This window comes from Urocitellus parryii, chromosome 3 (genome assembly GCF_045843805.1).
Source record: "Urocitellus parryii isolate mUroPar1 chromosome 3, mUroPar1.hap1, whole genome shotgun sequence".
Lineage (NCBI taxonomy): Eukaryota > Metazoa > Chordata > Mammalia > Rodentia > Sciuridae > Urocitellus > Urocitellus parryii.
Window position 1 is genome coordinate 198362388 of NC_135533.1, and position 12058 is coordinate 198374445.

Below are 12058 nucleotides of genomic sequence, written 5' to 3' on the forward strand. Positions count from 1 at the left end.
GACCTTGTGTGGGACTGGGTGTGTGTTCCTGTACATGTGAGTTCACACTTCTGGTGCATACCTATCTGGGGTTCTGTCTGTCTCTCCGGGGTCTGTTGCTCTGACTCTGAGTATCCCCAGAAGTCGTGGATATGTGCCTGTACATGCCTAGATGCATCTGCCTGGTATGCTGTGCCCCTGTGTGTCAATTTGGGAGCATTTCTATTAGAGTAAATGTCCATGGTATGCTCAGATGGGTCTGTCCTTGTGCATGTCCGTCTCTGTGAATTGTGTGGCCTTCTGTACCTGTTTGCTTGTGTCTAGTCTTCTCATGCCCACATAAGTGTGTGTGTGTGTGTGTGTGTGTGTGTACACACTTGTGCACGCGCCTGGGGTTCTGTGTGAATATGTGTCTCTTTGTGCATGCACTTCTAGAAAATGACACAGCAGAGGCCCAATGCCACCCTGCCTTGCCATTCCTTATTTCATGCCTCAGGTTGGGCTTTCCTATTGGGATAACAATCCCATCCAGTGGGCACACAAAAAATATTCCCAGGCCAACAGGCCATTCCACATACCAAGCATTTTCATGGCTATGACCCCTCCACTTCTTCCCTGACCCTGCTGCCTCAGCAACCAGTCCTACCCTGCCTTCTACAAGAGGCTTCCCCGAACACATCCCCCATATTGTCCTCTTCCCTGGCTTCCTGCCTTACTTGATGGCCTGCACCTCAGGACCAGTTGTTTGGTTGTGATTCCTTGAGGCCCAGTGTGACCTACCTGAGGTCAGGGCCTAGTCTCCCTCTCTTCTAATCCACCTCTGGTGAAGCCAAGTTCCGGGCCAGAAGCCGGGTTCTGAATCGGCTCCCCAGACTGTGCTGGCAGCTGGAGCTTCAGAGTCTGAAGTCTGGAGGGGACCCAAACAACAATAGCTGGCCTACAAAACAGGGTGTGGCAGGCACTGTCAGAGAAGGGTAAACAAAGGCCAGCAGCAACCAAATCCACAGAGAAATGTCTCGGAGCCCTTCAAACCAGCAGTGGGAACAGGCGAATAGGCTGCACCTCCCACCAGCAAGGTGACCTTCAGCTATGCCTAATCATGACGCCTTAGTTTCCTCAGATGTGAAGTGGAAGGGTTAAATAAGCTATTCCTTTAAAGAGGGCAGAACAGTGCCAGGCACATACCAAGCCTACATGTGTTTGACATTAACAGGGTCTTAAACCATAAGCAGAATTTGACTGGCCTGACAGGCCTCTACGTGGCCTCCAGAGAGGCTGGCACAGGAAAGGAGGAGAACCAGCAGCCAGACCAAGGCTGAAAGTGCTCTTGGGGTAGGTTGGGGTGGAAGCGGTTGGGGTGCACGAGGAAGGGAGACTAGTCCAACCAGACCCCAGGGTTCAAGTGTCTTCTTCAGCCTTTAGCTGCAGGTGCCACCTGACTACTGCAAACCCAGAGGTCCCTGCCTCCAGTCTCCACTCCCACTGCTGCCCCAATCCAGCACTCAGAGTCTCTTCCCCTAAGTGGGGACATCCCTCCACCTCCTCTTCCCAGGCCCCCTTCTTGGGAACTTGTGAACCTTCGGACCTGGGCTGGGCTGGGCTTGGCCCAGCTGGCGTTGACTTTGGCTCAGGGGTTGGGTTTCCTGAGCAAATCTATGGGACTGGCAGGATTGCAAAGAGACAATTAAGCCTCCCCCAGGGGAGGGGGTCCAGAGTAGTTGTAGTCACTCAAGGGCACCCTGATCCTAAAGAGGCAAAATTATGGCATTTGCATCTGCCTAGTAAATCAGATCTCTGGAGACGACCCTGACTAGCCAGGTCCTGCAAAACTCATAGCTACACAGCGAAGCCCACAGCCTGTGCTGCAGGCGTTTCTCTGATGCCCCCATCACCATTCCTAACCCAACTGAGCTGGAAGCATCTGTTCTGATGTGTGAGCTTTATGCAGAGTGTCAAAACCTTGGTGAACCCTCATATACTTGTCACCCCATTGTACCCAACACCTCCTTTTTATAACAACATTTTTTCTAAGGTCACTTTTTACTATTATAAAATGAGATTCACAATCCACTCATATTCATTCTTTAAAAAAAAATAGGGTTTATAATCGGCCCTTCTGGGACATGTTTTGCTTTCTGAGTGTGTCGTAAAAGTCTTGTTTGTGTCAGTAAAGTAGGATCTATCACCATTGTTGAAATTCCTTAAACTGCTGCTGATGAGAATTTTGTGATACATTTTTGAAATCTAAATGTCAGTTTTCTCAAAAATCGTAAAAAGAAAGGTCATTGTGCTACCAAAAAAAGATGTTCTAGCTATAATATGAAAGACAAACAAAAAGGAAAGTAACTTGTAATACAATGCTGTGTACACATTCAGGCATGATTGCACTAAAAGATAAGAAGATATGGTCTGAAGGTTGTACCTATAAATATAAATTCTGGGAATGTGAGGGCTATAAATGCAGATTGATATATGCAGGTGGTTATATCAGTGACTCAAATATCACAAACAGTGTTGCTGTGGGTAACATGATTTCCCAAATCATCAAATGACTCTAAAGTTCAGAACAAAACAAGGTATATATTCCTCTCCCCCTTTTCTCAATGGTTACATTCCTGGAAAACTTCATGTATGTTAAGCCTGTGCAAAAAGCACCTTACGTTTTTACATAAAATAGAACAAGAGTCCAAGCTCTGGTCATTGCAAAAGGTTTTCATCTACACAGAGGCCCAGTGGCACATCTGAAAGTCATGCAGAATGTAAGAGGATTTATCACTGTGTAGGACCATCCAGGTCACCTGCCTGGCATCCCTGGTTACTGCCCATCAAATACCAGATGAAGCCTTCCATCACTGCAATAAACAGTGAGAAAGGGAGTCCCACCCCAAAGGGGCACTCCATCCCTCACGAGGACCATGGAGTGGTAGTCATGCCTTCTCTCCCCTCTCCCTGTCAGCACATGTCCTGAACAGCCTTGGCAAGTCTGTGCCTCCCCTCTCAGACTGGAGCTCCTCAAAGGTAAGAGACTGTCCGGAGGAGGAATAGAGTGGTACCTATGAGCTCAGGTCCCAGGGCTTCTCTGGTGACCCATGTGTCCTCTGCCTTCACCACACAGGCTGCAGCAAGATGTGGGACAACCTTACCTGCTGGCCAGCTACCCCTCGCGGCCAGGTGGTCGTCTTGGCCTGCCCCCTCATCTTCAAGCTCTTCTCCCCCATTCAAGGTAAGAATCCTGGTCTGAAGGGCAGGAGCTTTGGTGGGTAAATGTGAGCCTGCTGGAGTAGGGACTCCCTTTCTCAAGGAAGGGGAAAGGTAAAGGGATGTAGACAAAAGGGTTGAAGTGATGGGGGGGGTCCTTAACAGGGAAGCAACAACACTGGATCTTTGAAGGACTCAGGGGATTTGATTAGCTCTTCACAGAGAGATAAGAATGTGGGAAGGGCTCACTAAATATTTGCTTAACAATTGATAACTGATTGACTGACAGGTGCTTAATTAAATTATGGCTCCCATGTTCCTGTTGTCTTGGGTTGGTTGTGATTCAGTCTTTTGCTGCCTGGAGCCGATGATCTTTTGGGCTCCATGAAACTGCCATATAGCTTTGCTTACACACATTGTCTTGTTCTGCTTAAATGAATGTTCACATGTGAGACAGAAATTTTTTAAAAAGGTGGGGGGGAACTCTTTAGGAAGTGGGTTTTCTTGCTCCTGAGTCATTAGAAGCCTCCAACACACAGTCATTCATTCTTCCTTTCAGTGGATGAAGTACCTGCTAGTACACAAAGAACAGGGTTAGAAAACAGTAGGAAGGGGACACTGGAAACAACCACCCTCTGCCTGCCCTCTGGGAACAAGGATCTAGCTGGAGAGGCATTTAGTGTGGCAATAAACAAATACGTCATAAGGGGTCAGAAGTTCTGGGAAGGAGAAAGAAGAGAGTGAGGGCACTGTAAGGCAGGTGTTTCAAACAGCATTTCTGAGGAGGTGATGCTTCAGCTACAGTGTGAAGAGCTGGCGATGAGAAAGGGTCACTAGGCAGAGATCCTAAGCCAGGGGATAAGTGTGAGAGAGAATCACTAACTGTACAATAAACATTTAAGGAAACCCCTGAAGGATGGCATGGCTGGAGCTCAGAGGAAGGAGGTGAAGGTAGATACAGATTCTGCAGGGCATTGATGGCCTATGTGAGTTTTGTCCCAAGTCTGGTGAGAAGCCATAGGGGATTTTGAGCAGTGGACAGGCACGGTCCAATTTAGGTTCTTGTTGGAAACTCTGGTTTCTCTGAGAGGGAAATGGGAAGACTCAATGACAAGGCATGCAATATTTGATGGTGGCTTGAATTCAGTTAGAAACTGTGGTGGAGGAGAAAAGTGTGAGAGGTTTGTGTAATGACAGTGTGGAGGTGAGAGAGGGGACAGAGAGAGAGTCTACATACACCCCACACAAGTCCAAGTTGCAGGAAAGTACAGGAGGAGCTATAAGGGGGCAGGAAGGATCCAGAGAATAGCAGGATGGATGGAGAGAACTGAGGAAGGAGGAGAGAATATGGAAAGAATGGATAGAAGAGCAACGTGGTGAAGTGAACTGGTAAAGGATTAGGATGGATGGAGAGAAGAGAGACAGGGGAGCATGATGGACAGAGAGGACTGAGTCAAGAGGGGATAGTTGTGGGATAAGGAGTTAGGAAGGATTGTGGTGGGTGTAGAGAACTGAAGGAGGAAAGGGGTGTAATGAGAAGACCGAGAGACGGGCAGGATAGAGGAGGAGTATGGGAGGAGCATAGTTACATGGAGATGACTGAGGGAGGAGCAGGATGGATAAACAGGTCTCCTCAGCTCTCTCCATCCATCCTTCTCCATAACTCCTACTGATCACAGCTCTGTTCCTCTTTCCTCGGGCCTCTTCATCCACCCCCGGTCCCGCCTTGGACCCATACATCCACCCTGTTCTTTTCTCAATCCTTTCCACCCATCCTGCTCCTCCCTCTGTCCTCTCCATCCTTGTTACTCCTTCCTCCTCCTCACTGTGTCCTCTCCATCTGCCACGTGCCTCCCCAGGTCTGCCTGGTCCACATAGTTCCTCCATCTTGATTTTCCTACCATATTGATCCTGCCTCACTGCTCCATATCTGTGACAATTCTCTCCTCCTGCCGTCCTTTCCAGCCATCCCGTTCCTCCCTCAGTCCTCTCAATCCACCATGCTTCTTCCTCTCTCCTACACATCCTGGATCAGGATGGTTGGAGACGACCACATGAGGAGCAGTGTGGAAGGTGAGAGAGGATGGGGACAGCATACATGGAGAGGACTGAGCGAGGAGCAGCATAAATGAAGAGGATTAGGGGAGGAGCAGGGTGAAGGGAGAGGACTGAGGGAGCAACCAGCTTGACCTAGAAGACAAGAGAGGACATGGATGAATGGAGAGGACTTAAGGAAAACAAATACAGATGGACAAGACAGAAAGAGGAACATGAAGGGTAAGGAGGAATGAGAGTTGCAGCACTAAAAGGAAAGGACAGAGGGAGGACTGTGTGAATAAAGAGAACTGAGGGAGGAGAAGGGAGGATGAGGAGGAGCCACCAGGGAACAGGCTGAACCCAGAGGGCTGAAGTAGGAGCAGGGTGGAATGAGATGATTGAGGGAGGAGTTGGATACATGCAGAATACCGAAGGGATTGTAGGAGAACAGAGGGCTAAACCAGGCAGATGAAAAAGACTGAGGGAGGAAAGGGAATGAAAAAGTCCTAGGGAAGAGCATGATTGGTGAGGATGAATAACAGAAAATGATGTTAATGTGGAAACTAAGTGCGGAGGGAAATGGATGGAGAGGACCGAGGAAGGAACACAGGAACACCACTTATGAGGTGGTGCAAGGGGAGAGCACGGTTTATGGAGAACACTGAGGGAGCTTCACTGTGAATGACAAGCAGTGGGGAATGTGCACTGTAGGAGAAAGGCAGGTTGTGTGGGGTAGAAAGGGGGACAATCACCCTGAACTGACAGGACTGAGGTAGGAACAGGATGGCTTTAATGAGAAGAGTAGGGCTGGGGATGTGGCTCAAGCGGTAGCGCGCTCGCCTGGCATGCGTGTGGCCCGGGTTCGATCCTCAGCACCACATACCAACAAAGATGTTGTGTCCGCCGAGAACTAAAAAATAAATATTAAAAATTAAAAAAAAAAATGAGAAGAGTAAAGGCGAAGGAAGATAGATGGGGGAGGAGTGAAAGAAGAACTGGGCGGGAAAGCAGGAGTGGGGGGAAACAGGGTTGGACGGGGAGGACTGAGCAGGTTGGATATGAAGGAATGAGAGAGCAGCAGGGCTGGATGGTGATGCCTGGTACAAGAACAAGAAGTATGCAGATGAGGAAAGAGGGGGAATAAGGGTGGTGAACAGAATCGTGGGGGATTATCAAGGTGGATGAGGAAGGAGAAAGATGGAGAGGACTGAGGGTAGAGCAGGGTGGATGGAGAAGACTTCGAGATGAGCCATTTAGATGAGCAGAAGAAAGGGAAGGGAAGGTTGACGGAGAGGACCAAAGAAAGGACAGTTGATGAGGACTGATGACAGAGTGGGATGGAAGAAGAGTCCTGAGGGAGAAGAAGTGATGGAGAGGGGTGAGGAGATGATGAGGAGAGTGAGGAGGACAGAGGAATGAAGCAGGTGAGTGAAAGCTGGAGGGGTGAGCAAGGCTGAGGAGAAGGTGTGAGGGAGGATCAGGGAGGAGGGAGAAGGAGGAGGAGGGCAGAAGACTGAGAGACGATGACTGATCATGAGGAAGAGGAGGGGAGGGCAGGGCCTAAGGAGAGGACTGAGGAAGATGTTCTCTGGATGTACAGGACAAAGAGGGGGAACATAATGGATTTGGAGCAGGAGATGTGATGGAGGAGAAGGATGGGTGAGGATAATGATGAATGGATTCATGAAGGGAGTTTGGAAGGAGGAGGGCAGCATGGAGAGATTCAGGACACATATGGAAGAATGGTGGAGTGGCAGGGCTGGAGGGAGAGAACTGAGATGATCAAGGTTGACAGGTAGTGAGGGAGGATCAGTGTGAATGCAAAATACTGAAGGAGAAGCAAGATGGATGGAAAGGACAAAAGAAGTAGGGTATTTGTGGCAGAGGAGGAGTGAGGGAGGAGCAGGTTTAGTGGAGAGGACTGAGGGAGGAGCAGGATGGATGAAGAGGGCTGATCCAGGAGCTGGATGGATGGACAGGATGCCTCATTACACTCCATCATCCTGCTCCCCCAACACCCCTCCTAACCTCAGACCTCCTTGTCTTACAGCCCTCCCTGTCCAGCCATGCTCTTACCTCAGTCCTCTTCAACCTGCTGCTATTGCCATCTCAGTCCTCTCTATCCATCCTGCTCCTTCTTCAGGCCTCATCTTCCATCCTGCTTCTCCATACTCCTCTTCCTCAAAGCCCTCCTTCTTCAGTCCTCTCTGTCTAGTCCTATTCCTCCCAGTCCTCTCCATCCCCCCTGCTCCTCCCACAATCCTCTCTCCTCCTACTGCTCTGTCCTCAATCCTCTCCTCCTACTGCTCTGTCCTCACTCCTTCCTCTGTCCTCTGCATCCACCATGACCCTCCATTGCCCCTCCTCATCCACATTGCTCCTCCATCCCTTTTCCTTTCCATACTGCTCCTCCCTAATTGCTCCTCAACAGCAACTCTCCTTCCTCTAGGACCTCTCTAACCATTATACTCCCTCCTCAGTCCTCTTCATCCACCATGCTTTTTTCTAACTCTTCCACATCCTTATTCAGGGTGGTTGGAGGGGATCATATGAGGAGAAGTGTAGAGCGCTGGGCATGAGAATGCAGCATCATAGATGGAGAGAACCTAGGGATAATGATGGACGGAAGGATTGAGGGAGCATCAGGATGGATGAAGAGGACTAGAGGTAGGAGAATACTGGGAGAAGGTAACCATGGGAGGAGCAGGTTGTATGGAGGTTAACTAGGGGAAGGCGTAGATTGGGAAGCGAGGTCTGAGGAAAGAGCAAGATGGAAGGAGAGGGCTCTGGGAGGGACACATTGGGATAAGAAGACTGAGGGAGGATCTGATGAGTAAAGAGGTCTGAGGGAGAAGCAGGATAAATGGAAAGGGATGGGGGAGGATCACAAGGATAAAAAGGACTGGAGAGGAATAGGGTAAGATATAGGGAGAATGACTGGAGAGGACTAAAGAGGAAATTGAGGGAGAAGCAGGAATGATTGAGAGGAATGAGAGAGGAGCAGGATAGAGGGAGAAGAGGGAGGGAAGAGGAGGGATGGAAGGAATGAGGGTGACGAGTATTGGGAGTAGACATCTGAGGAAGTATCTGGAGGGATAGAGAGGGCGAAAGGAACAGCAGGGTAGATTTAGAGCGCTGAAGGAAAGGTAGGATGGATGGAGAGGACTGATTGAAGAACAGGATGAATGGAGAGGACTGACAGATGAGTTGAGGGATGGAGGAGAGGAGCAGGATGGATTTGACAGGACACAGTGACAAACAGGATGGTAGGAGAGGAAGGGGAAGAATCAGGAGGGATAGAGAGGAGTAGGTTATGGAAAAGATTGGGAGGAAAAGACTGAAGGGGAGGGAGAAACAAATTTGGAGTGAGGAGGAGTTAGGGAGGAGCAAGTTGGATGGAGGGAGAAGGATGGATGGAGAGAAGTGAAAGAGGATCAGGATGGATATAAAGGAATGGGGTGAGGAACAGATTGGGAGGAGAGGACTGAGAAGGAACAGATTATTTGAGATAGCTAGAGGAGAAGAATATTAGATGTAGAGAACTGAGAGAGAAACAGGGTGTATGGAGAGGACTGGGGTGAGGAAGAGATGAGGAGGAGAAGATTTGTGGAGAGCAGGATGGATGAAGAGGAATGGGGAGGATAGTAAAGATGGAAAGGATGAGGAACAGATTGGGAAGAGAGGACTGAAGGAGGAGGAGGAGGAGGATGGAGAGGAATAGGGGAGAAACAGAACTTTTGGGTGAGGGTGTGTGAGGGAGGGTCAGGTTGGGTTGAGAGGACTGAGAATCAGGATGCATAGGAAGGAATGAGGTGGTCAGGATGGCTGGAGAGGGTGGATGGAGGAAGAGACTGGGATAAGAGGACTAAAGAATAAGCAGAATGGCTGATATGACTGAAGGAGGAGCAGGATGGATAGAGAGGACTGAGAGGGGAGCAGAATGGATGTAAAGGACTGAGCCCAGAGCCAGATGGATAGACAGGCCAGCTCAGGCCACTGCATCCATCTTGCTCCTCCAACATCCCTCATCACCACAGCCCTTTTTTTTCTTCTAGCCCTCTCCATTCAATGTCTTTCCTCAGTCTTCTCTATCCATCCTGCTCCTCCATCACTCCTCCTCTTCATAGCCCTCCTTCTTCAGTCCTCTGCATCCAGCCCTGCTCCTCTCTCAGTCTTCTCCATCTATTCTGCTCCTCACATCAGTTCTCTCCATCATTCCTCAAAATAGCCCTTTCCCTTCTTCAGTCCTCTCTGTACAGCCTTGTTCTGCTCTCAGTCCTCTCCATCCATCCTTCACCTACCTCAGTCTTGTCCATTTGTACTGATTCATTCTTACTCCTTTTTCTCTCCTCTATGTTGACCATGATCCTTCATTCCTTCTCATTATCCACATTTCACTTCCACACTGCTCTTCCCTCACTATTCTTCATCCACAACAACCCTTTATCCACTCACTTCTCTCCTACCATCCTACGTCTCCCCCACCCCAGTACTCTCCATCCACCATGCTTCTTTTTAACTCTTCCACATCCTTGTTCAAGGTGGGTGGGGAGAACTATGTAAGGAGAAGTGTAGAAGAGTGAGTGTGAGCATGGAGCACTATGGATGGAGAGGATTGAAGGAGGAGAAGGGTGGATAGAGAAGAATGAGGGAGGGTCAGGATGGGTTAAGAGGACCAGGGGAAGTATATATTGAAAGTAGACATCTCAGGGTGTAGCAGGGTATACAGAGAGGACTGGATGAAGAGTTGGATGGATAGAAAGGACTGAGGGAGGAGCAGGGAAGATGTAGAGGAGTGATGGAGCTGCAGGATGGAATTGAAAGTAGTAAGGGAGGTAGGAACATGGTAGAAGGAGAGGAGTGGATAAGAATCAGTATGGACAGAGAGGACTCAGGGTAAGGAACAGACTTGGAAGAAAATAATGAGGGAAGCACAAGACAGATAGCTAGGAGTGAGGAATAAACAGAAATGTGTAGGCTGAGGAGGAGTTAGGGAGGAGCAGGTTGGGTGGAGAAAACTGAGGGAGGAGCGAGATGGAAGAACAGAAGTGTGGAAGGACCCGGATGGATGATGAGGAATGAGAAAGTTTTGGATATGTGTAGAGGACTAGGGATGGGGGGACATATTGGGAGGAGAGGACTGAGGGAAAAACAGGATGGATGAACAATAGAGAGGGAGGATCAGGATGGGTGGTGAAGACTGATATGAGAAATATATTGGGAGAAGAATATTGAGAGAGGAGCAGGATAGAATGAGAGAACTAGGAGAGGAACAGATAACTAAGGGAGGAGCAGCAGTGATAAAGATGAATGAAGGAAAATCAGGATGGTTGGAGAGGACTGAAGGAGGAACAGATTGGGAGGACAAGATGAGGAGCAGGGTGGATGGAGAGGACTGTGGGGAGGAGCAGACTAGAAAGAGAGGTCTAAGAGAAGAGCGGGACAGATGGAGGAGAGTGAAGGAGGAGCAGGATGGGAGGAAAGGACTAAGAGAGGAACACATTAAAATGAAAGGACTCCATGAGGAACAGAATGAATGGAAAGATCTGGGAAAGCAGTAGGATAGATAAAGAGGAACATGAGAGGATCAGCAAGGATGCAAAAGACTGGGGTGAGGAACAGATTGGAAGAAGAGGAGTGAGGTAGGAGCAGAATGGGTGGAGAGGTATGAAGGAGAGCAGGATGGATGGAGAGTAGTGAGGAAGAAACAGAATGGATGTCAGTACTAGAGGGAGGAACAGATTGGAAGAGAGAACTGAGGGAGGAGCTGGGTGAAAGGAGAGAACTGAGGAGAACTGATAAAGAGGACTGAGGGAGGAGCAAGCAGGATGGGATGTCCTGAGGGAGGAGCAGGATAAATGAAGAGGACTTGGGGGAGAACAGATTGGGAAGAAAAGCTGAAAACCAGGAGGGATGTATAAGTAGAGGAGAAATGAAAAAATTTTGTAAGGAGGAGTAGGATGGATGGAGAGGACTGGGCCAGGAGCTAGATGGATAGACAGGTCACCTCTGTCCTCACTATTCGTTTTGCTCCCCCAACACCCCTCACCCCCACAGCCCTCCTTCTTATCTTATAGATCTCTCCATCTATTCCTGCTCTTACCCCAGTCCTCTCCACCCGTTCTTCTCCTGTTAGTCCTCCCTCACCATAACCTTTTTTCAGTTCTCTCCATCCACCCAGCTCCTCCATCATTCCTCATCATCATAGCCCTCCTTCTTCAGTCCTCTCCATCCAGCCCTGTTCCTCTCTGCTCGCTCTATCCATCCTGTTTCTCCGTCATTCGTCTTCATCATATCCCTCCTTCTCCTTTTTCATTCCTCAGTTCAGTCCTGCTTCTCCCTCATCCCTCTCCACCCTAATGCTCCATCCTCACTCCTTACCCTCCCCTCTACATTGACCATGACCCTCCATCATGCCTCCTCATCACATTGCTCCTCCATCCCTTTTCCCTTCCACACTGCTCCTCCATCACTGCTCCTCCAATAAAACAACCCTCTTTTCATTCAGTCCTTCCTAACCATCCTACTCACACCATGTTTCTTCCTAGATCTTCCACATTCTGTTTCAGGGTGATTGGAGAGGATCATATGAAAAGAAACATAGAGGAGTGGGCATGAGCATTGAGCAGCATGGATGGAGAGGACTGAGGGAGGAGAAGGATGAAGAAGGATGAGGGTGAATGAGGGGGTGGAGAGGACTGGATGAGAAAGAGATTGAGAGAAGATTACTGGGGGAGGAGAATAATGAATGAAGAGGTCTAAGGAAGTACTAGGATTGGTGCAGAGAACCAAGGGAAGAGCAGGATGGAAAAATAGCACGGATGGGGAAGCAGGATGTATGGAG

At 49.1% G+C, this 12058-nt stretch overlaps 1 protein-coding gene across 2 annotated transcripts in view; it reads left to right on the forward strand.

The window, feature by feature from the left end:
* The window catches only part of Vipr1 (vasoactive intestinal peptide receptor 1), a 45384-nt gene that overhangs the window by 12789 nt on the left and 20537 nt on the right, over positions 1-12058 (forward strand). For both annotated transcript variants that reach the window (XM_026408081.2, XM_026408082.2), the window contains exon 3: positions 3095-3202. In XM_026408081.2, coding sequence (XP_026263866.2) covers positions 3095-3202 — 108 coding nt within the window. The remainder of the gene's footprint in view (positions 1-3094; positions 3203-12058) is intronic.